Source organism: Loxodonta africana, chromosome 2, assembly GCF_030014295.1.
Source record: "Loxodonta africana isolate mLoxAfr1 chromosome 2, mLoxAfr1.hap2, whole genome shotgun sequence".
In the NCBI taxonomy this organism is placed as follows: Eukaryota; Metazoa; Chordata; class Mammalia; order Proboscidea; family Elephantidae; genus Loxodonta; species Loxodonta africana.
The window spans coordinates 143,225,407-143,250,594 of record NC_087343.1 but is presented as its reverse complement, the minus strand read 5'-3'; the positions used below and the strand labels follow the sequence as shown (position 1 = coordinate 143,250,594).

The window sequence follows — 25,188 nt, the reverse complement described above, 5'->3', positions numbered from 1 at the left end:
TCCTAGCTCCTTCCCACACTCCAGGTTTAATTATAAGCCATAGTCCCTTGATTATATATTTATTTGGTTCCATTGATTTATCAAGGTAAAAATAAATGGATTTTTCCCACAAATGTATTTCAGGGCCCTGTTCGCATCTCAGATGGAGCCCACATTTGCCAGGAAAGTATTCCCTTGTTTTGATGAGCCAGCTCTGAAAGCAACCTTTAATATTACAATTATTCATCATCCAAGTTATGTGGCCCTTTCTAACATGCCAAGACTACGTAAGTAATGCTTCCTGTCATCACATATATTGATTTTATATATATATATGCATGTGTGTATCTACATACACACATATGTATGTGTATATACACATACACACACATATATATTCAATTCTATAATAGCTTGTATTTCAATAGCTTTTCTAGGCAATGTGTTGGTAATGTATCATAATTGTTGCATAATAATAACCATTATGTTATTATGTTGTTATCAATGATGCCAAGTCACCCAAAATATTTGAGTATTCTAGAAAGCTTGGAAGAAAGGCAGTGATTTTAAAACATTACACTGGAGTACTGCCTTCAAACAATTCAGTTGTGGCTTTAAATCAGTGTAGTCAGTCTCCAGGTAGATCCCAGGGAGAGAGAGAACCATGGAGATGGATGTGTTTAGGGAGTCAGCCACCTGGGGTGTGTCTTAGCACCCACATCTTGGAGATGATAAACCCTGATTATTTTTGTATTAGGAGCTGAGAACATTATACATACTGTTTTTATACATTGGCAGTCTGCCATTGGAAGTTTGGAGAAGTTAGGGCTTCAGCTATTCATCATTAGTGATAACAAGCTGATAGACTTGGTCTGAATCTGGTGCACAGATGTGTTTGATTTGGCTCATGTGACTTTTGACCGAATTAGTTTCCAACCTTTAAAAACACAGAGATTTCACATAAAATCTAGCTTATTTACTTTCTCAAAAACTCAGAAGCGCTAAACACCACTTATTTTTGATTTCTTAGGTAATGGCAATCAGTTAGAGCTGAGAAGCAGCTGCCTGTAGACTGGGCTCGTGCTCCCCTATCTGCCATGGTCCCCATCACTCCCTGTCATTGTACACTGGCCCATTTCAGATGGAATGCTTTGCCCTCGTAGGCATTTGAGTTTGTGGTTTTTGCTTTAAAGGCCCTAGACTGCCACCACTGCAGACCTAGATGAGTCTCCTGAGAGTGACAAACTTGCACCTATTGATCTGTCAGCCTCGGCAGTTTGAGATTAAGTAGTTTGAGACCTGGACTGGACTAGGAAACGGTAGAAATGGGAGGAAGAGAGAGAAGGCAGGTTGGGGGTCAAACTTGCCGTGTTATGGATTTTCCCCTCAATCAGGCACATATTACTCAAGATGCTTATCTGGGCGCGAGATGCTGTCCTTAGATCTCCTTAATATGGTTTCTGTTAGCTTGTTGTTGTTAGCTGCCATCACGTTGGCCCCTGACTCATGGAGACCCTGTGCACGACAGAACACACTGCTGCCCTGTCCTGCGCCATCCCTATGATTGATTGTGGATGGGACTACTGTGATCCACAGGGTTTTCATGGGCTGATATTCAGAAGTAGGTTGCCAGGCCTTTTTTCCTGTTAGTCTGGAAGCTCTGCTGAAACCTGTTCAGCATCCTAGCAACATGCAATCCTTCATGGACAGATGGGTGGTGGCTGTGCATGAAGTACATTGTCTGGGAATCAAACCAGGGTCTCTAGCTTGTGAGGTGAGATTTCTACCACTGAACCATCGAAGCTTCATTATTGATAGCTTGTTGTTGTTGTTGTTAGGTGCCATCGAGTCGTTTTCCAAATTGCTAGACTCTAAAAAAAAAAATTTTTTTTTTTTAAGGAGTGGTTGGAAAGACATAGCTGCTGACGGTTGATGATTAATTATTTCAGAGGTGGATTTTTTTTTTTTAATTGTGCTTTAGGTAAAAAGTTTACAGAGCAAATTAATTTCTCATTAAATAGCTAATACACAAATTGTTTTGTGATATTTGTTGTCAACCCCATAATGTGTCAACATGCTCTCCTTCTCCATCCCGGGTTCCCTGTTTCCATTTATCCAGTTTTCCTGTCCCTTCCTGCCTTCTTGTCTTTGTTTTTAGGCTGGTGTGCCCGTTAGTCTCATATACATGACTGAACTACAAAGCACGTTCCTCATGTGTGTTATTGTTGGCCCCATAGACCTGTCTAATCTTTGGCTGAAGGGTGAACCTCAGGAATGACATCAGTATTGAGTTAAAAGGGTGTCTGGGGGCCATACTCTTGAGGTTTCTCCAGTCTCTGTCAGAGCAGCAAGCCTTGTCTGTTTTTGCGTGTGTGTGAATTTTAATTTTATTCTACATTTTTCTTCTGCTCTGTCCAGGACTGTCTATTGTGTTCCCTGCCAGAGCAACTGGGTGTTGGTAACCGAGCAACATCTAGTTGTTCTGGGCTCAGTGTGGTGAAGGTTGTGGTAGCTGTGGTTCATTAGTCCTTTGGACTAATCTTTCCTTTGTGTCTTTGGTTTTCTTCATTCTCCTTTGCTCCAGCTGGGATGGGACTAGGAGATGTATCTTAGATGGCCGCTCGCAGTTTTAAGACCCCAGACTCTGCTCACCACAGTTGGATGTAGAGCGTTTTCTTTATAGACTATGTAATGCCAATTGAGCTAGATGTCCCCAAAGACCATGGTTCCCAGCTTAAATGTGGAAATTATTGACTAGGTTTACAGTGATATGTACTAAAATTTCTGTAGGTCAATCTGAAGAAGAAGATGTGAATGGAAGCAAATGGACTGTTACTACCTTTTATACCACACCCCCAATGCCAACTTACTTAGTTGCATTTGTTATATGTGACTATGACTATGTCAACAGAACTGAGAGGGGCAAGGAGGTAAGTAAGGAAGCTTCTCCAGGTAAGGGAAAATGTACTGGCTACAGATTGTTCATGTACTCTTTCGGCTTCCAGGGGCTACCCCTACATATCCTGTTGTCACCTCCAGGTACTCTCTCTGCCTTTTTCCCGAGTCCTGTTAAAGCTCTATGTGTGGCTTTGCAGAAAGGAAATGCAACAATTCCCTCTGCAACTCTGTGGAATGGTTTCCATAGAGTGGCTGCCCATTAAGTTCAGTCTTCAGAGGCAGGTTCTGAGCACCCTCTTCCCAGCCACCTGCTGCCTTTATGGAGTACAGGAGAGAATGGGGATTGCTGCCAAAATGGCATGTTGGAGTTTTCGTTTAGTATGTGTTGTTTCCTCAGTCATGTTGATGTAGCCTTTCAAGCTGGGATAATATTCAAAATGTGTAACAACCAGTATGGCACAGACAGCAAGCAATAAAAATAGATACCAGCAAGAAATATCTGCTATGGCTGAAATGGTCCATGCAGGTTAAACATCATCCCTGTCTAGAAGCAGGGCTGCCATGTTCCTCAACTCCAGGGTATGGGACACTCCCCCTACCACAAGTTTTGTAAAGTGGGGGCTTTGTCCTGAAATACCTAGTTTTCCCCCAATTAAACCCTCATTTTATTAAGGTTATCGTGGAAGGGCTTTATGTACTGGCCACACCCTATAATAGAGTGTAGAGGTAAGTAAGGTCAGTGTCTTAGGCCCTTTTCTTTCTAGTCAGATCTACTTCATGGGGCTGAGGAAAATCTGGCACTACAGCAGGTGGAGGCCCTCTCCTGGGCCCAAGATCTTTCAGGTTCTTACTATTGATTCATGGAGACAAGGAAGCTGTGGGAGAGAGCCAAGCCCACCTCAAGGGGGAGAATCGCTCAAAGCTACTCATCTTACACTCCATTTAACCTAGTGTTGAATGAATAATACTCTACTGGAGGCAAAGAGCAGCTCCTTATCTTCCTCAGCTGTTGGCTCGGGCCTGATTTTCCTTATTGAATAACCACTAATAGATCCTTGACATTCTCAAATATACCATTGGCGAAGTCAAACATTCATGACATATGTTGATAAATGTGCTCAGACATGACTGGGAAGCACATGCTCAGAGCCTGACATGAAGGAGTGGGCAGCACAGCTAGTATCCCAGGTGGCCCTTCCGCATCTACATCTCAGGTGGCTTGTTGCTGCTCTCAAGCTGCTTTACCCGCAACAATTCTTGCAAAGGGATACAACCTATTTCTTTGGGGGAAGATCACCTGAAAAGAAAGTCAGCTGCCATAGAAGCAAAGAGGAAATGGAGCATGTCTAAGAAAGTAACATCCACAGCCAGAAAATAGAAGTCTGGAAATGAATTTATCAGTGGAATGTTCCATTTGGCTATGGCTCAGCTTTCCAATGTGAATGAGTCTACCATATATCCTACTGGGGAACCAAAATTTACTCTTGGAATAGCGTGCAGTCTAGACAAAAATTGCTCATCAAATAAGAGATAAAAATTTAGTGAACTTGAAAGTGGTTAACATGTGGCGTAAGGATAACACAGGAAACACGTGACCAGGGCCAGTAATGACACACTTTGAGTACAATTTAACACACACGGACACTTGTAAAGATTTTGCTCTCCTGTGTGTAGAGAGAAGCCCTAGTGGTGAAGTGGTTAAGAGCTTAGCTGCTAACCAAAACGCCAGCAGTTCAAACCCACCAGCCGCTCCTTGGAAACCCTATCGGGCAGTTCTGCTCAGTCTTATAGGGTTGCAGTAAGTCAGAATCAACTTGATGGCAAGGGGTTTGGGTTTTTCGATGTATAGAGAAGACGACCAGGACACACTGGTGGACCAGGTGTGATTTTGAAGGAACTTCATGACTGCATCTCCAAAATGTATTTTTCATTGGCCATACAGGGGCCACCTGCTCTCCCGCTCAGCTTGAAATCCCCATCATCTGGCTCTCTTCTGCTCTATAAAGGTAACTTATGGGAAGGAGCTTTGTAAACTGAAAACAAATACACAAACATTGTTATTGCTGTTATTTTCCAAGGAGCCCTGATGGCACAGTGGTTAAAAACACGCAGTTGCTAACCGAAAGGTCGGTGGTTTGAACCCACCAGCAGCTCCATGGGAGAAAGATGTGGCTGTCTGCTTCCGTAAAGATTGACAGCCTTAGAAATCCTATGGGGCAGTTCTACTCTGTCCTGTAGGGTCACTATGAGTTGGAATTGACTTGGCAGCAGTGGGCTGGGTTATTTTCCAACAGGCTACAAGGCTACGGTTAAAATGCACACATTATCTTGAAGATGGGGAGAGTTGGCTATTACTTCCACTCAGTTGTGTGGGCTTCAGTTTAGCAGGCTTCCTAACCCTTGCCTCAGAATAGAGTTAGAGGAGGACAAGTTTAGTGTAGGGGCAGGACCAAGTCCTGTGGCTGTCTTTCCCAGATTAGGGAATCCTAAGGGATCAAGGCAAAGTGCCTTCAAACACATCAAGGCAAAGTGCCTTCAAACACAGGTGGTTGCATTTTGTGAAAGAGGCGCATTCCTGAAGACCTCATGTAATTCAAAAGTCACATAATTCAAGACTAATTTTCTAGCAGAAATAAAAGCAAAGTAAGCTGTGTTCTTGGAGTGCAAGAATCTGCAGATACTATGCTGCTGCTTTTTGTTTCCTTAGTTTTATCTCCAGTGTTTTGCAGAGAGCTCTTACTTAGATTAATTGCACTCTCATCAGGGCAACTGTTTTAATTTCCCCACCTCTAACTTTTGTTCCAGGGTTATTGAGTTTCAGGCATGTTATTTAGTATCAACGCTAACAACTCCATTAAAAAGTGCTCAGATGAAACTGTAAGGTAAAAAATTATTCTATATCATAACAACAATGAATGTTAAAACAGCATATTAGTCACAGAGAAGTCCCCACGTGCTCAATCAATAGTTATATAAAACTGGCAAACCATTGGAGGGGTTTCATTTACTACAGTGGAGGTGCCAGGTGGCAGTTGCATAAACAGAGTTTATAATTCTCTTGCTTCACCAGCTTTAAAATCTTTTTTTTTTTTAATATTTTCATTTTATTTTTGGTGAAAATATACACAGCAAACTCTCTCCCATTCTGCAGTCTCTAGACATAATCATCAATGACATTGGTTACATTCAAGTTGTGTCAACATTCTCATTTCTGTTCTAGTTGGTTTGCTTTCATTTAAACTCCCTGATCCCCCAAACCTTCTCATCTATTCTTTAACCTAGCTGTTGACCCTTTGGTCTTATAATTTTTTTTTAAACCAATAGTCAAGGGTGACAATCTTTACTCTTCATGCTAAAGTGTTACTTACTTTAAAGGTTACTTTGGGGGATAGTTTCAATTCATGGTCTGAAGAGTAAGTTAGGGCCATAGTCTTGGGGACTCCTTCAGCCTCAATAGGTCCAGTAAGTTTAGATTCTTGAAAAATTATGAGTTCTGATGACTATTTTTCTTTTTTAATTAGGGAAACTTACCTTATTTCAAATTTTGAAAATAAAGTGGGACTATGAAGATTTGAATCACCAAACCATTTTAAATTTGCATGGTTCAAATTGCTTAAAATGGACCCTACCGTCTAACCCCATCTCCACCAACTGCAGAATTCTGATTGGGATCATTAAGAATACATCCTAAAGAGGAACACAAGAGTCCTCTTTTACCCTTACATAGAATCTTCATTTTCTGCACGGATGGATGTCAGTGTGGACCATTCCAAGGATTTTTTTTTTTTTAATAATTTTTATTTTGCTTTAAGTGAAAGTTTACAAATCAAGTCAGTCTGTCACTTATAAGCTTATATACACCTTACTCCATACTCCCACTTACTCTCCCCCTAATGAGTCAGCCCGCTCCCTCCTTCCAGTCTCTCCTTTTGTGATGATTTTGCCAGTTTCTAACCCTCTCTACCCTCCTATTTCCCCTCCAGACAGGAGACGCCAACACAGTCTCAAGTGTCCACCTGATACAAGTAGCTCACTCTTCATCAGCATCTCTCTCCAACCCATTGTCCAGTCCTTTCCATGTCTGATGAGTTGTCTTCAGGAATGGTTCCTGTCCTGGGCCAACAGAAGGTTTGGGGACCATGACCATCGGGATTCTTCTAGTCTCAGTCAGACCATTAAATCTGGTCTTTTTACGAGAATTTGGGGTCTGCATCCCACTGATCTCCTGCTCCCTCAGGGATTCTCTGTTGTGCTCCCTGTCAGGGCCGTCATCCGTTGTGGCTGGGCACCATCTAGTTCTTCTGGTCTCAGGATGATGTAAGTCTCTGGTTCATGTGGCCCTTTCTGTCTCTTGGGCTCATAGTTATCGTGTGACCTTGGTGTTCTTCATTCTCCTTTGATCCAGGTGGGTTGAGACCAATTGATGCATCTTAGATGGCCACTTGTTAGCATTTAAGACCCTAGATGCCACACTTCAAAGTGGGATGCAGAATGTTTTCATAATAGAATTATTTTGCCAATTGACTTAGAAGTCCCCTTAAGCCATAGTCCCCAAACCCCTGCCCTTGCTCCGCTGACCTTTGAAGCATTCAGTTTAAAAGGATTTTTTTTTTTTTAATGACAAAAGTTATGCATGTTACTGTAAAAAGTTGGAATAACACACTGTATATGGAAACTACAATATTAGTGAGCAGCTTTCTGGGCATTTCTCAGCATGTATGCATTTAAACATTTTATTATGTAGTTTTTTCTGAAAAGGTAATTGGAGCAAGCAGGCTGTCACTTTCCACCATCACAAATGCTTTTCTTAATCACTGCTTGATTATTTTGATTTAGATACGCATCTGGGCTCGGAAAGATGCCATCGCAAATGGGAATGCAGACTTTGCTTTGAACATCACGGGTCTCATCTTCTCTTTTATGGAAGATTTGTTTAACATTAGCTACCCTCTTCCAAAAACAGGTGAGGCACCTTCCTTTCCAATGCAACTGGGGTTCTTGGGTTGAGGTTGGAGGGTACCTACATGAGCCTCTAAGGAACCTTTGTCACCATTTAGCTTCTGTTTGGGGCCTGGCCTCCTGCCATTACCTCTTACACATTTAAATTAGGACCTGTCCTTTTTTCTTTGTAGAGTGCCATGTGCCTAGTGGGTATTCAGAGAGCTCTCAGGCTTTAGATCCCTGCTGGTTACTCAATGGCAGCCTCACCTCCTCCAGCCACTGCTGTCTCTCCTGCCTTGTGTCCTTTTTTCTCATAATGCAAATATACCACCCAATGTTTTTGTTCCTCTTAGCAGGGCTGTGTAAATTACTCCAGTTCCCATTTGTAAGATTTTTTTTTTAATGTTCTTTAGCTATGAGTCATTAAATTAGGACTTGGTGATCTCATCTGTGATTTTTCATCGTATAAAATTGGAATCGTGTGAATATGATTCTTGAGGAAATACATAAACATTGTATCTCTCATAGGTCTACAGAATATATTCTTAAAATTATATGGACACTTTGCTCAGAAAGTTGTTCAGTTTTCTTCTGTCTATATTGAGAGTATCATGCAAATGTATTTTGTTCCTCTGACATGTTCCCTGAGGTCTTTGGAAAAAGAATGCTTTGCCTATATCGGCAGACAAAGGAAGGAGACAGGAAGTAAATATTTGGGAGCTCAAAGCTCCTGAGCACCAGGAAGCCAGTGGCCCTGAGGCTCTATTGTTCTGGCTAAGAAGGAACAGAGACCAGCTTGGACCATTCAGGGATTCTGGAGAGATACCTGTCATTTAGGGGGTAGGAGGCAGTGGGACGCTATGAGTCAGAGTCGACTCAACAGCACTGGCAGTGGGAATCCAGCCTTGGAGAACAGCATTGCAGGCAAAGCTCCTGGTGCTTCTGAGGCTGGAGAATTTCAAAATGACCTTTATCTAGCTAAGAAGAATTTCTTTCATGTTTATTTAAAGAGAAGTCCAGAGTTATCCTTGATATCTTATTCCCTCAAAACACCGCCTCCCTCTAATTAGTCATTTCCTTCCTATATCCTGCATCCATCTGCTTCTCCCTATCCCCTAGTCCACCCTGGTTTATATCACCAACATCTCTACCACAGCAGCTCTCACCTGGTTTCTCCATATCGAAGCCAGATGGATCCTTCCAGAGCAAAATTCCAATGTTACTTTCCTCTTTAAAATCTTTTCTGTGGCTTCCCGTTACCCTGAGGATAATGTCCAAACTCTCCATCATCCCATGTCAGCCTCTCAGGGCTTCCAGCAGCTCCTCAGTGTGGAGGAGCTGCGCTCTTCCTGGCACTATCTCTGCGGCCTCCTACGCTTCCGCCTTTCTCACCTCTTCTCTAGGCTCTTGAACATGCAGCTTGCTCTTTCTGAATGCCTTCTACCCAACTGTTAATTCCTGTATTTCTCAACTCACAGCCCCCTCATTCAGCAAGTCTTCCCTAACTTCTTTTTTCATGATTCCACAGAATCCCATACACCCCTCCATCAGAACCCTTGACACACTTTATCCTAAGTTGGGTTCAGGATCTGAATTGCCGTTTTATTTGTACTCCCATGACAGTACTTGTCTCATAGCGGTAAACAGTAAACTTTTTTGGTGGGTGTAATCATGGCTTGGGGCCAGTCTCTGATCTCCTTCAACCCTATAAGGTAGAAGGAGAACCAAGATCAACAGTGCAAGGCTGACTTCCATGAGGCAGAGGTTAGACAAGCCTCTTCTCTCCACCATTTCTATCAATTCTGATACCAATCGTCCCTACCACAGCACTCTCTACTGGGTTAGATAATTCATCACAGTGGCCACACAGAACTCACAGACCATACTCACAATTATGGAGTCTATTAGGGAAGTAATAGTTACAGTTTCAGGCTCAGGGACAACACTCAAGATACAGTTCTTCCATCATCAGAAAAACCTCTTCCCAGCCATGTTCACAGGAACGTCTCTCCCTAGCCCTCAGTTTCTGCCCAAAGGCACTTAGCTTTCTCTCTCTGTGGGCCAGGAAGCCCATCATGCCACCTCCTGCTGCAGAGTCCCTGCTGCAGAGTCCCTGCTGCAGAGTCCCTGCTGCAGAGTCCCTGCTGCAGAGTCCCTGCTGCAGAGTCCCTGCTGCAGAGTCCCTGCTGCAGAGTCCCTGCTGCAGAGTCCCTGCTGCAGAGTCCCTGCTGCAGAGTCCCTGCTGCTGATCTCTCATTCCTTGGTGGTGGTGAGCTCCTCCTCTCTGCTCTGGAATTGGCTCTCTTTTAAGGCAAAACTGACCAATCCCCTTGGTAGGCCACAATTACCCTATCATACGATCACCTGGGTGGGAGTTAGAAGACCATGGCTAGAAAGGCCACACACAAAAGTAATTAATCCACTAGAGTGGGGGAAATAAATATGTACAATTAATTCAATTATTTCACTTAAATTCTCACTAGATTATTTACTTCTGGAGTTCAGGGTTATATTTGACATCTTACCCAATATTACACATACAAACCCATTAAAACCAAACCCACTGCCGTTGAATCAATTCTGACTCATAGCAACCCTATAGGACAGAGTAGAACTGCCCCACAGGGTTTCCAAGGCTGCAATCTTTACAGAAGCAGACTGCCACATGTTTCTTCTGTGGCTCGAATCGCCAATCTTTTTGGTGAGCAGCCAAGTGCTTAACCACTGTGGCACCAGGGCTCCAATTTACACATAGGAGGTGCTCAATAAAAATGTGTTTTGACTGGTAGATAAAATAAACAAAACTTTTCTTACTGGATTTTTAGGAGAAAGATAAACTAATGGTTCATAGTTACTTTAACTTTTGGTTGAGTCACAAAAAAAAAAAAAAAGAGAGAACAAAGCAAGATAAAAAACCTTCTGTATCAACATTTCCTATATATTCTATACTATTACTCTCAGTGCGGCCTTGGTGGCACAGTGGTTAAGAGCTTGGCTGCTAACCAAAAGGTCAGTAGTTTGAATCCATCCGCTGCTCCTTGGAAACCCTATGGGGCAGTTCTACTCTCTCTTATAGGTTCTCTATGAGTCAGAATTGACTCAACAGCGTGAGTTTGGTTTTTTGTTTTGTTTTATTCTTGTACTCTCAATGAGTCAGATAAGAAGCCATTTGTTTTATTTCTCCCATGTTGTTCTTTTAGTTTATCTTCTTATCACTGAATTCTAAACCTTAGAATCTAAGATAATATATATAAACCACATTCATGAATCTATCATATAGAAAAGCCTTTTTTCTGATGTTGCTATCATTTTCCTTCAAGCTGTTTAAAGTAAAAAGTGGGCTGAAATATGAAAATATTACAGATATTGATAAAGTTAGGTTTTGGGGTTATTAGTACAAATTTTGAAAGAAAAAGTGGCATGTTGCTTTTAGGAATACAGACCTTTCAGATGTGCAAACATATGAAGTGACAATTTCTCTTTTAAGCTTTGATCATGCTTTTAACTTAACAGTGGTGGACTCACTGTATGTATCACACATCCCAATGTGGACTGTATTTTTGTGGTGATAAAACTCAAGTAATGGCATACAACATAAATCAGAAAGCAGTGATATAATCACCATAATAAATGAGAATTTACTGAGTACCTACTGGGTACCTATTACTTTTCTAGGTGCCATAAGAATATAAAAGAAGTAGGTGGCTAGGGCTCTGTTCAAGTAGCTGAGTTAGGGAGATAGCTTGCATATTTTAGAAACAAAAACAGCAAGTTTGCAAGCAAGAGATAAAATACTAGCTATGTAAAAGTCAAAAAAGAAAGAAGATGAAGAATTATTAATTGGAGTATCCCAAATATATAAAGAACATCTACAAGTAAATAAGAAAAATACAACCCCATAGGAAAATGAATAAAAATATATGAATAGATACATTATGATAAGGAAACACATGTGGCTAACAAATTTATGCAGACATATTTAACCTCACTAGTAATCTGGAAAAATGAATATCCAAGCCACAGTGAGGCTCTGTTTTATACCCATTTGATTATCTGAAAGTAAAAATTCCAACAATGCCAAGTGTCAAAGAGAATCTGAAATTGTTGATATGAGTGTCAACTGTTATAACCACTTAGAAAAATATTTGTTCTTGTCTAGCAACTTTCACCGTTATAAAAAAAATACCTTAAAACCTAGTAATTCCATCCCTAGGTATGTATCCTCAAAGGGAATTTGAACACAGATATACTAGATGACATTTATAAGAGTGTTCATAGCTATACTTTTTACAGTAGCCCCAAACTGTTCACAACCCAAATGGTTATTGACAAGATAACGGATAAATAAGCTGTAGTATAGTCACACGATAGAATGTTGTTGTTAGGTGCCGTTGAGTTGCTTCTGACTCACAGTGACCCTATGCACAACAGAATGAAACACTGCCCTCTCCTGTGCCATCTTCACAATCGTTGCTATGTTTGAGCACGTTGTTGCAGCCCCTGTGTCAATCCATTTCGTTGAGGGGCTTCCTCTTTTTCGCTGATCCTCTGCTTTACCAAGCATGGTGCCCTCCTCCAGGTACTGGTCCCTCCTGATAACATGTTCAAAGTACATGAGACAAAGTTCCATCTCTCCATACTCGCTTCTAAGGAGCATTCTAACTGTACTTCTTCCAAGGCAGACTTGTTCGTTCTTTTGGCAGTCTATGGTATATTCAGTATTCTTTGCCAGCACCATAATTCAAATGCATCAATTCTTCAGTCTTCCTTATTCATAGCAATGAAAATGAAGCACTTTTCTCTAAAATTCAAAACAGCAAATTGTATATATGTGTATGTATATATATGTATATATATATATATATATATGATTGACACAGTGCCTGCAAAATGGGCTCAAGCATAGTAATGATTGTGAGGATGGTGCAGGATCAGGCAGTGTTTCATTTTATTGTACATAGGATCCTTAAGAGTTGGAACCGACTTGCCAGCACATAACAACAACAACACACACACACACACACACACACATATATATTTTTATCTTTTTTAAAGCAAGAGAAAGATAAATACAAAATGCAGAATATTAGTTATCTTTGGAGAATAGCCTCAAGGACGAGTTGTGAAGGAGCACCCAGATAGATGTAAGTCAGTGGTTCTCACACTTTAACCATTATTGGAAACATCCAGAAGGCTTGTTAAAACACAGATTGCCATGCTCTACCACAGAGGTCCTGATTTAGGAGATCTGGGGCAGGTTCTTAGAATTTTAATTTCTAACAAGTCCCTAGGTGTTGCCAATGCTGCTGGTATGGGAATCACAATATGAATTACTGATAATACTCAAAATTATGGATTGGTAAACCACCAAGTTTGGCTCATTACCTGTATTCGTATGGCCCAGGAGCAAAGAATGGTTTTTACAATTTTTAATTGTTGGGAAAAAAAAATTTGTAACACATAAAAATTATATGAAATTTAAATTGCAGTGTCCATAAAGTTTTATTGAAACACAGCTATACCTATTCACTTACATAGTATCATGGCTGTGTAAAAATGGCTTGGCAGAAGTGTCTGATCTCCTTTAACTTCACAAGAGGGAAGGAAAATCAAGATCAACAGCCCAAGGCTGAATTCCATGAGGCGGAGGTCAGACAGGCCTCTTCTCTCCACCATTTTTACCAATTCTGTCATCAGCTATCCCTTCCACGGCCCTCTCTACTTCTCTACTGGGTTTGATAATTCATAGCAATGACCACACAGAACTCACAGATAATATTCGCAATTATTGGGTTTATTAGGGAAGTAACAAGTTACAATTCAGGTTGACGGATGCTCAGGATACAGTTCTTCCATCAGGATAGCCTCTGCCCAGCTGTGCTTGCAGGCAGGCCTCTTCCTGAACATTGGCCTCTGCCCAGCTCAAGAAAGTGTGACAGAGCTTTTTTAGCTCTGCTTACTGGAGGCACCCCATTCCTCCAGTAAGCATCGGTGCATAGGAGCTCAGCTCTAGCTCTGTGGGTCAGCAAACCTAGCTCTATCAAGTGCCTGAGGCACCCTACTTTGTCAGCAAGTCTCCTGCCTGAAGACCTTCAGCTTTCTTTCTCACTCTGTGGGCCAGGATGTTCACCACACTGTCTCCTGTCAGTCTCTCCTGCTGCAGTTTTTCTGCCACCACTTCTTGCCATCTTCAGTGTTACAGTTCTCTATCTGTCTGTCTCTCTCAGTCTCCTGGCTCCAGGAGCTTCTCAGTGCAGGGATTCCAGGTCCAAAGGACGCATTCCACTCTTGGCTCTGAGTGAGATCCTTTCCTTCTAACCTCTGGGATGGCTCATTTTAAGCCCAACAGGATGGTAAAACTGACCAAGCCCCTTGGTGGGCCACGATTACTCTATTTGCACAGTCCCACCCAACCACTTAGGTGAGAGTTACAACACCATGTCGAGAGAGGGCACACAAAAGTGATCCATCAGGCCACAGGCTGCTTTTGCACTTCAAAGCCAAAGCTGAATAACTACAGCAGAAACTGTATAGACTGCAAAGCCAAAAATATTTACTGTCTGGCTCTATACAGAAAAGTTCTGCCAGCTGTTGTTCTAAAGGGTTAGATTGTGCGTTCATGGATGTTCATATTATTATTTTAAAATAATGGATTGTTAAAATTAAGTAAAACAGGGTCACATGTGAACTAATGCTGATAGTTTATCAAGAAGCAAGGGTTTTCTTTAATCTGGTTCTATGAAGTAAAAAATAAATTAAAAAGAATACTCATTGGTGTTAGTAAGAAATGGCTTCTTAAAGCTGGTAAGATTTGACCACCCATACTGGTGGCATTCATGAATTGAGCAGAGGACTTCCTGGGATAGCAAAGGGCATGAACAAAGACTCAGTGGTTGTAGAGAACAAAACGAATTGGCTTGAGTGGAGCAGAGTGGTCTTGCGTGAGGGGAGGAAGCTTAGAAGAATGGAAACCCAGGTTGTGTCAACTAAGTATGTGCAAAGATAATAGAGTGCCAACAGTGGAGGTGATATAATGAACTGGATACACATGGTCAACTTCAGCCATGTGTGAAGTCAACTTAAGTTATTTAACATAGGATAGCATAGAGCATTTATTAGACAAATGTAGTATGGATATATGAAAATGATATTTCTTCCATTAGAAAAAGAAAAGAAAATTTTATTGTTTTTCTGGTTATGAAAATAATAAGTGATCACACTGTAGAAAATTTGGAAAAATAAAGAAAAGTAAAAAAAAAACAAACAAAGAGAAAGAGAGAAGAAAAATCTCCTTTTTCTCATGCTACCACAGAGAGATAATCACTGCTAACATTTTAATGTGTATTTCCCCAGTATCTGTCTTAGTCTCTATCTCTGTAATTGTTTATTTTAATAAAAATTGCATCATAGAATTGACACTGTTCTTCAAATGGCTTTTTAAAAGTAACAGTATATAGCAACATGATCTAAATAGCTACATGTTCTTTTGTATTGTCATTTTTAAGACATAGAATGCCTAGATATCAATTTGCCAAAATAACTTATTTCATACTATGTGGTTAAACATTTGGATAGATGCCACCTTTTCTGAGTTACTTTAAAAACACTAAAGAAAATCCTTATAAGGAAATGTTGGTGAATCTCTCCATAGTTTAGTATAAATTAACTTAGTATAAATTCCAAAAGTAGAATAATTTAATCAAAGGGTATGAACATTTTCAAGATTGTGAAATATTTTCCAGATTGTTCTAGAAAGGTTGTACCAGTTTATACTCTCAACAACAAGCTATGGGCCAGTTTTCCTCTACCTACATCAATACTATTAATCTTCTTGTAAATTTGAAAGATACTTGTAGCATTGTTTTTATTTTTGTTTATTAATAACTAAGAAAGTTGAACAATTTTGAAGAGGAATTTTGGCCATTTGAATGCTTTCTTTGGTAAATTGTTCACATCTTTGTTTTTTTCTCTTTGATTTGTCAGAGTTCCTTAAATATTAAAAAAAATTATATGTATTGCCTAGTTGTTTATGATATATGCTGCAAATACTTTTCTCAGTTGTGGTTTGCCTTTCAAATTTGTTTATGGTGTCTTTTTGGTCAACTTAATTATTTAAGTTTTATATGTCAAAACAATTTATTTCTGATCCCTGTCTTTGGTGTTTGTCTTTAAATAAAGCCTTCTCTCCCCTCATATTAAATTATTTACTTATGATTTCATTTTGTGATATTTATATCTAGAAATCCCAGATTTCTTGGAAGAGATGCTTTCATTTTGCCCTTTATTTAAATCCACTTAGATATAGTTGCCTTGCCTATTTTTGACAACCGTGCAATGGAAAATTGGGGATTATTGATGTTCGATGAGTCGTTATTGTTGCTGCATCCAAATGATCAACTGACGGAAAAGAAGGCTGTGATCTCCTACATTGTCTCCCATGAGATTGGACATCAGGCATGTGGTAAAACGTTCTTTCTTATTTCACATAAAGGTATTCTTCAGCTGCTTACTCAAAAACCCAAAACAAAACAAAAATCCTGCTGTGTACCCAAATTTTAAATATATGTATTTGAAACTTAGGCAACCCTGGTGGTGTAGTGGTTAAGTGCTATGGCTGCTAACCAAAGGGTTGGCAGTTCAAATCCTCCCGGCTCTCCTTGGAAACTCTATGGGGCAGTTCTACTCTGTCTTATAGGGTCGCCATGAGTTGGAATTGACTCGACAGCACTGGGTTTTGGGTATTTGAAACTTGTGATAGTAATTAGAAACAGTGTAATCAGATTCTGGGTGGATTTGAACTGTTGATGCTGGGTCATAGTAATTTGACCTGACAGTCCAGTGGAGGATTGGCTTTATGTCCAAAGGCTGACTGCTCCACAAAATCTGCTTCAGGAAAAGTCAGCCAAGCAGAGCTATGATTATTTGTTTTCCATTTCATCTTAAAATAAATAGTACTAAAAAAGGTCCCTAAAAGATACCCACATCAGTAGATTGTTGTAAACTTCTATTTTTCTGAGAGAGCTTAAAGGGATGCAGACAGTATATTGGTGTCCATGATATATGCAATAATTAATCCTCTGACTGTGTTCTTAAAGGCAGTGTAAACAAGGATTCATGGTTCACTTCATTAGATCCATGTGGTTGCATATTGGTGATTTTACAAGTTTGGCTATTTGATTTGATGGAGATTCTCACATTTGCATGTTGGTCTATATTCCATTAATACAAGTTTGTCAAGAAAGAAATCATTTAAAGCCTGAAATTGTTATCTTCATAGTGATGTGATGCCCTAAGAAGTTTTGGAAAAGAGTGAATTGCTGGGATTGAGGAACACCCTGTCATGCAGTCAACACACACTTTCACAAGTTTTGATCAGTCTCCCCAAGAGTCATTTTTTAATTATACCTAATGTGATACATTGCTTTGAAATACAGGCTGCTAACTGTGAATACATCACAGCTGTTGTAAGAATTTGGTTAAATACTAGCCATGGGTTTGTTGATTTTGGAGATATTTGTTTTTGTTTCCTGATTCTATTCATCATCCGTTTGACAATTTCTTTCTGCTAAACTGTAATAGAAAATAATTATAGCTGAATCACACTGCAGAACATGTGATCCGCATGGTCTCGTCACTGATTTGTAGATGGCACAGGTCAAATCAAGTTCTTAAAAATAACTGCTTGGAGCAAAATCCTGATGTAGTCTATTTAGAGTATGAACCAAAAACTCCAAACCCGTTGCTGTCCAGTCGATTCCAATTCGTTGTGACCCTATAGGACAGAGTAGAACTGCCCCATAGGGTTTCCAAGGACCAGAACTGCCCCATAGGGTTTCCAAGGAGCAGCTGGTGGATTCAAACTGTAGACCTTTTCATTAGCAACCTGAGCTCTTAAACAGTATGCTACCAGGGCTCCATTTACAGGATAATGTGCTGGAATTAGTAGGTGTTAAGTCAGCATTCAGGACTTCTGGTTTATTTAGTGTAACACAACTTTTGGGCAAAGTGGACAGTTTAGGAAATGCTACTCTAGCTTGGGGTCCTGGTGGCACAGTAGTTAACAGCTCGACTGCTAACTGAAAGATCAGCAGTATGAATCCACCAGCCACTCCTTAGAAACCCTATGGAACAGTTGTACTTTGTCCTATAGAGTTGCTATGAGTCGGAATTGACTCGACAGCAATGGGTTTTACTCTAGCTTACTTTATTTTTGAACATCACAGTTTAAAAACAAAACTTGCTTTCAATCATTGGATGTGAAGTATTTATTTGAGAGCAATGCCTGGCTGATATCTCTTCATGTTAAAAAAAATAATGTGATTGTTGGAGTCTTGTTTTCCAGTTTTGTTATTAATGGCAAATAAATTTTTAGTATAACTTTTGACCTTACATTCATTTAACATGTAATTACAATAAATATTACTTAAATTAAATTTAAGAAAGTTCTCTTTTCTCCCATCTCCAAAAGTGGTTTGGAAACTTGGTTACCATGAATTGGTGGAACAATATCTGGCTCAATGAGGGTTTTGCATCTTATTTTGAGTTTGGAGTAATTAACTACTTCAATCCTAAACTCCCCAAAGTAAGTATTTTGTTAAATTTCAGTATGATTTTCCCCTAATTACAAAAGTTATATGTATTTATTGTTGAGAATGTATAAAATACAGAAAAATAAAAGGAATATTAAATGATCTATGATACCAGAGATAATTGGTGTCATTTTTAGTTACGTTTTTACCTCAAGTTTTTACCTGTTGTAAATATTCATAAAAGTGGATATTAGCTAGAGATTCGTAATTATTTTACTGCTTCATGTTAATCATGAACAATTCCACAAATCATTAATTCATTTTTGAAAACAAGATTTTTATGACTACCTAATATTTTATTATGTCATCTTATGTAGTATATGCTTGTAATCTTTCTTTATTGTTAGATTTTAGATTATTTTCACTTATTCTCTCCTACACCAAAGTTTAAAGCCGTTGTAATCATTAGTCTATGAATTTAATGATGACTAATATCAACTCGTAGCGATGGGTTAATATGCTTTTTTTTTTAGTCATTAGTCTATACTTTAATAAGCAATATGCTACTTTTAGTCAATCATAGTAAATATTATTGCTGATATTATAATGTTGCTGCTTTGACTAAGTAGTAACACTGAAAAATAAATTCACAGATATGCACATCTGATTATTTCAACCGTAGTTTATATTTAATCGTATTTTATATTTAACCGTAGTTTATAATCTATTTAGAGTAATTAGGAGGTGCTTTCAGAATGGCATAATAAAGCCAAATTGATTTGCTTTTATTTAGATTTTTAAACTTTTAGGTGGAATGTTGTCTTTTGACACATTATGGTTTATAGCAAACCAGAAGTCCTTTCTTGGCTTGCCTTGTCTTTTTCTCTTGTTTCCAAGGCTAGATTCTTGACCTCTTTTCTCCTCTTTCTACCCTCGTTTACTCAAAGAGTTTATTGATATTGAAAGACTGATTTCTACTGGCCAGACCCTCCTTACAGCTGAATATATTCATCTTAAAGGAGATTCTAAGATTATGTTCTTTCTAATGTTTTGATAGCATAATTTCCCTTTTTTAATAACAGGATGGTGATGGTATGTAGATGATTTGGTTTTTGTTAATTGCTTGACAAGATAAAAAAACTGATAAACTTATCTTGGCCTCAAAAAAACTTTAAAAAATTTTTTTACTTTACTATCTATGTGAAACGTTATTGCCTGGATAGCACTGTTGTGGAGCAGCCTCTTAATATTCCAGTTCCGTGACACCCAGCCTACTCTTTGTGAACATTCTATAAAATGCCCCCCTACCCCAGCCCCTTTGCAGTGTCTCGGCCTTTCTCTCCTGACTGTGCACAGGTTGGCTTGTCCTGGAGGGAAGTTTGGACATCATCATATAGATCAGGGCACTGAAGTACTGAAAAGTTAAGTGGTACTGAAGGGTTAAGTGACTTACCCAAAGTCATTTGCCCAATTGGGACAGAACTCTGATTATAACTCAGTTCTCTGGAACTAGTCTGATGGTGATGATGATGATAATAACAACAGTAATACTGTATTTGCCTTCATTGGGCACTTGGGACTTAATATATGCCAGTGTGAGTTCTACACATACACCATCTTATTCAATCCTCAAAACAACCCTGTAAGTATAGTTGTTATTTCTATTTTACAGATGAAGAAACTGAGGCATAGAGGCATTAAGTAAGTTGCCCTAGGGCTCACAGTTATTAAATGTCAGCACTGGGATTCATTTCCAGGTCTCTCTGACTGCAAAAACCATCCTTTTAGCCACTGGCTCTACAGATAAAGCGCAGCGGAGCATCCTTGTTCTCAAGTAGCTAATGGTGTGTGTGCATGCATCATATATGCATATGTATAAGTTTTTATACATACAGTAAACCTTAGTTGCCTTCAAAGGTCCTTCCCATATACTCCATACCTTCAAACTTTTTTGTATCTCTCTTTTATAAAATAGAATCTACACAGGGTTAGTGCCATCTACAACTGTTTTTGAAAGCATTTGATTGTATCACAAATTAACTTTGTACTTAGAGTCAATAAGGAAAGAAGTTTTGTTCCTGTAAAACAATTAAATTCATCTTCTCTTTTCTTAATGGAGAGGAATATATCACTAACATCAATTTTGTTTACTTAATGCAACTAAAATGGCCATGATATTATCAGTATCTGATAAAATGTAACTGATAAAAGTTGATGAGAATGTATTACTGGTGTTTGCGGAGCTAAGATTGCAAGATTAGTGTCTTTTTGTACCATTTAGTTATTTCTTTTTTATCACTACTTCCTTAATCATTCTCTTCTGAGTCACATTTCTCAGGCCCCTGGTTGGTGCAAGCAGCTACTAGCTGAAAGGTTGGTGGTTAAAACCCACCTAGAGGCACCTCGGAAGACAGGCCTGGCAATCTGCTTCTAAAAAGTCACAGCCTTAAAAACCCTGTGGAGCAGTTTTACTCTGCACACATGGGGTCACTGAACGTTGGAATCAACTGCAAATGACAACAACAACAAGGAAGCAGCAGACTTGGTGAGGGGAAAGGGCATATAAGGGCCCTATAGCCAGTCAGATCTTGCTCTGCCATTTACTGCAAATGTGAGTAGCTGAGATAAGTACTTAAACACCTCTGAGCTATAGTTCTTCATACCTAAAATAGGAGTCATGTAGTCATTCAACAGATTATTGAGCATCTACTATGTACTATTCTAACGTACCATTTATTAAGCACTCCTTCTGTGGCACAGTGGTTAGTAGCTACGACTGCTAACCAAAAGGTCAGCAGCAGTTCAAATCCATCAGCCACTCCTTGGAAACCCTATGGGGCAGTTATACTCTGTTCTATTGGGTTGCTGTGACTCGGAATCAACTTGACGACAACAAGTTTTGTTTTTTGTTTTTGTGCTTACAGGCTGTTACACACATTATATCATTCAATCCTCAGAACAACTCTGAGAGGAAAAAATAGTAGTAGTAATAATAACAACAACAGTGCTTAACTTTTATTGAACATGTCTTATTTGCCAGGTACTGTGCTAAGAATAAAGGAGCCCTGGTGGTGCAGTGATTAAAGCACTCTGCTGCTAACTGAAAGGCTAGTGGTTAAAACCCACCAGCTGCATGTATACAAAGCCAACAGCCAACATCATCCTAAATGGAGAGAGTCTGAAAGCATTCCCCTTGAGATTGGGAACCAGACAAGGATACCCTTTATCATCACTGTTATTCAACATTGTGCTAGAGGTCCTAGCCAGAGCAATTAGGCTAGATAAAGAAATAAAGAGCATGCAGATAGGTAAGGAAGAAGTAAAAGTATCTCTGTTTACGGATGACATGATCTTATACACAGAAAACCCTAAAGAATCCTTAAGAAAACTACTGAAATGAATAGAAGAGTTCAGCAGAATATCAGGATACAAGATAAACACACAAAAATCAGTTGGATTCCTTTACACCAACAAAGAGAACATCAAAGAGGAAATCACCAAATCAATACCACTTATAGTAGCCCCCAAGAAGATAACATACTTAGGAATAAATCTTACCAGAGACATAAAAGACCTATACAAAGAAAGCTACAAGAAACTACTGCAAGAAACCTAAAGAGACCTACTTAAGTGGAAAAACATACCTTGCTCATAGATAGGAAGACTTAACATTGTAAAAATGTCTGTTCTACCAAAAGCAATCTATATATACAATGCACTTCTGATCCAAATCCCAAAGACATTATTTAAAGAGATGGAGAAACAAGTCACCAACTTCACATGGAAGGGAGAGAGGCCCCGGATAAGTAAAAAAGAAAAAGAAGAACACAGTGAGGGGCCTCACTCTACCTGATTTTAGAACCTATTATACTGCCACGGTAGTCAAAACAACCTGGTACTGGTACAACAACAGATACATAGACCAATGGAACAGAATTGAGAATCTAGACATAAATCCATCCACATATGAGCAGCTGATATTTGACAAGGGCCCAAAGTCAGTTAAATGGGTAAAAGACAGTCTCTTTACCAAACGATGCTGACATAACTGGATATCCATCTGCAAAAAAATGAAACAAGACCCATACCTCATACCATGCACAAAAATTAACTCAAAATGGATCAAAGACCTAAACATAAAATCTAAAACGATAAAGGTCATGGAAGAAAAAATAGGGACAATGCTAGGAGCGGTAATACATGGCACAGACAGTATACAAAACATTACTAACAATGCACAAACACCAGAAGAGAAACTAGATAACTGGGAGCTCCTAAAAATCAAACACCTATGCTCATCTAAAGACTTCACCAAAAGAGTAAAAAGATTACCTACAGACTGGGAAAAAGTTTTTAGCTATGACATTTCTGATCAGCATCTTATCTCTAAAATCTACATGATACTGCAAAAGCTCAGCAGCAAAAAAACAATCCAATTAAAAAATGGGCAAAGGATATCAACAGACAGTTCCCTAAAGAAGACATTCAGGTAGCTAACAGATAGATACATGAGGAGATGCTCACGATCATTAGCCATTACAGAAATGCAAATCAAAACTGCAATGAGATTCCATCTCACTCCAACAAGGCTGGCATTAATCCAAAAAACACAAAATAATAAATGTTGGAGAGGTTGTGGAGAGACCGGAACACTTTTACACTGCTGGTTGGAATGTAAAATGGTACAACCACTTTGAAAATCAATTTGGCTCTTCCTTAAAAAGCTAGAAATAGAACTACCATATGATCCAGCAATCCCACTCCTTAGAATATATCCTAGAGAAATAAGAGCCTTTACACAAACAGATATATGCACACCCATGTTCATTGCAGCGCTATTTACAAGAGGAAAAAGATGGAAGCAACCAAGGTGCCCATCAACGGATGAATGGATAAATAAGTGATGGTATATTCCTAGAATGGAATACTATGCATTGATAAAGAACAATGATGAATCCATGAAACATTTCATAACATGGAGGAATCTGGAAGGCATTATGCTAAGTAAAATTAGTCAGTTGCAAAAGGACAAATATTGTATGTGACCACCATTATAAGAACTCGAGAAATAGTTTAAACAGAGAAGAAAATATTCTTTGATGGTTACGAGAGTGGGGAGGGGGAGGAGAAGGGATATTCACTCATTAAATAGTAGACAAAAACTATTTTAGGTGAAGGGGAAGACAACATACAATACAGGAGAGGTCAGCACAACTGGACTAAACCAAAAGCAAAGAAGCGTCCTGAATACAACCGAATGCTTCGAAGGCCAGCGTAGCAGGGTCGGGGTTTTGGGGACCACGGTTTCCTGGGGCATTTTGGTCAATTGGCATAATAAAATCTATTAAGAAAACATTCTGCATCCCGCTTTGGAGAGTGGTGTCTGGGGTCTTAAATGCTAGCAAGCGGCCATTTAAGATGCATCAATGGGTCTTAACCCACCTGGGGCAAAGGAGAATGAAGAACACCAAAGAAACAAAGTAATTATGAGCCCAAGAGACAGAAAGGGCCACATAAACCAGAGACTACATCGGCCTGAGACCAGAAGAACTAGATGGTGCCTGGCTACAACCAATGACTGCCCTGACAGGGAACACAACAGAGAATCCCTGATGGAGCAGGAGAACAGTGGGATACAGACCTCAAATTCTCATAAAAAGACCAGACTTAATGGCCTGACTGAGACTAGAAGGACCCCGGAGGTCATGGTCCCCAGACCTTCTGTTAGCCCGAGAGAGCAACCATTCCCAAAGCCAACTCTTTAGAGAGGGATTGGACTGGACTATGGGATAAAAAATGATACTGGTGAGGAGTGGGCTTCTTGGCTCCAGTAGACACATGAGACTATGTGGGCAGCTCCTGTCTGGAGGGAAGATGAGAGGGCAGAGGGGGTCAGAAGCTGGCCTAACGAACACAAAAATATAGAATGGAGAGAAGGAGTATGCTGTCTAATTGGGGGAAAAGCAACTAGGAGTATACAGGAAGGTGTATATAATTTTTTTCTTTTTATGAGAGACTGAGTTGATTTGTAAACTTGCACTTAAAGCTCCCCCCCGCCCCCCGCCAAAAAAAAAACCCACCAGCCACTCTGCAGGAAAAAGATATGGCAGTCTGCCTCCATAAAGATTATAGCCTTAAAGGTGGACAAATGGAAATGAGGAACCCAAGATCAAGAAGGGGAGAATGTTGACACGTCACGAGTTTGGCAACCAATGTCACAAAACAACATGTACATTAATTGTTTGATGAGAAACTAATTTGCTCTCTAAACCTTCATCTAAAGCACAATTAAAAAAAAAAGATTACAGCCTTGGAAATGCTATGTGACAGCTCTACTTTGTCCTATGTTATTGTTGTTAGGTGCTGTCGAGTCGGTTCCGACTCATGCACAACAGAATGAAACACAGCCCGGTCCTGCACCATGCTTACAATCGTTGTTATGCTTGAGCTCATTGCTGCAGCCACTGTGTCAATCCACCTTGTTGAGGGTCTTCCTCCTTTCTGCTGACTCTGTACTCTGCCAAGCATGATGTCCTTTTCCAGGGACTGATCCCTCCTGACAACATGTCCAAAGTATGCAAGATGCAGTCTCGCCATCCTTGCTTCTAAGGAGCATTCTGGTTATACTTCTTCTAAGACAGATTTGTTTGTTCCTTTGGCAGTCCATGGTATATTCAATATTCTTCGCCAACACCACAATTCGAAGGCGTCAACTCTTCTTCTGTCTTCCTTATTCATTGTCCAGCTTTCACATGCATATCATGTGATTGAAAATACCATGGCTTGGGTCAGGTGCACCTTAGTCTTCAAGGTGACATCTTTGCTCTTCAACACTTTCAAG

General features: G+C 39.6%; 1 protein-coding gene across 1 annotated transcript in view; it reads left to right on the top strand.

The window, feature by feature from the left end:
- Positions 1–25,188, top strand: part of LVRN (laeverin) — a 105,051-nt gene that overhangs the window by 22,084 nt on the left and 57,779 nt on the right. Inside the window, exons 2-6 of the mRNA XM_010590525.3 lie at positions 124–266; positions 2,770–2,909; positions 7,714–7,840; positions 16,118–16,272; positions 18,287–18,400. Coding sequence (XP_010588827.3) covers positions 124–266; positions 2,770–2,909; positions 7,714–7,840; positions 16,118–16,272; positions 18,287–18,400 — 679 coding nt within the window. The remainder of the gene's footprint in view (positions 1–123; positions 267–2,769; positions 2,910–7,713; positions 7,841–16,117; positions 16,273–18,286; positions 18,401–25,188) is intronic.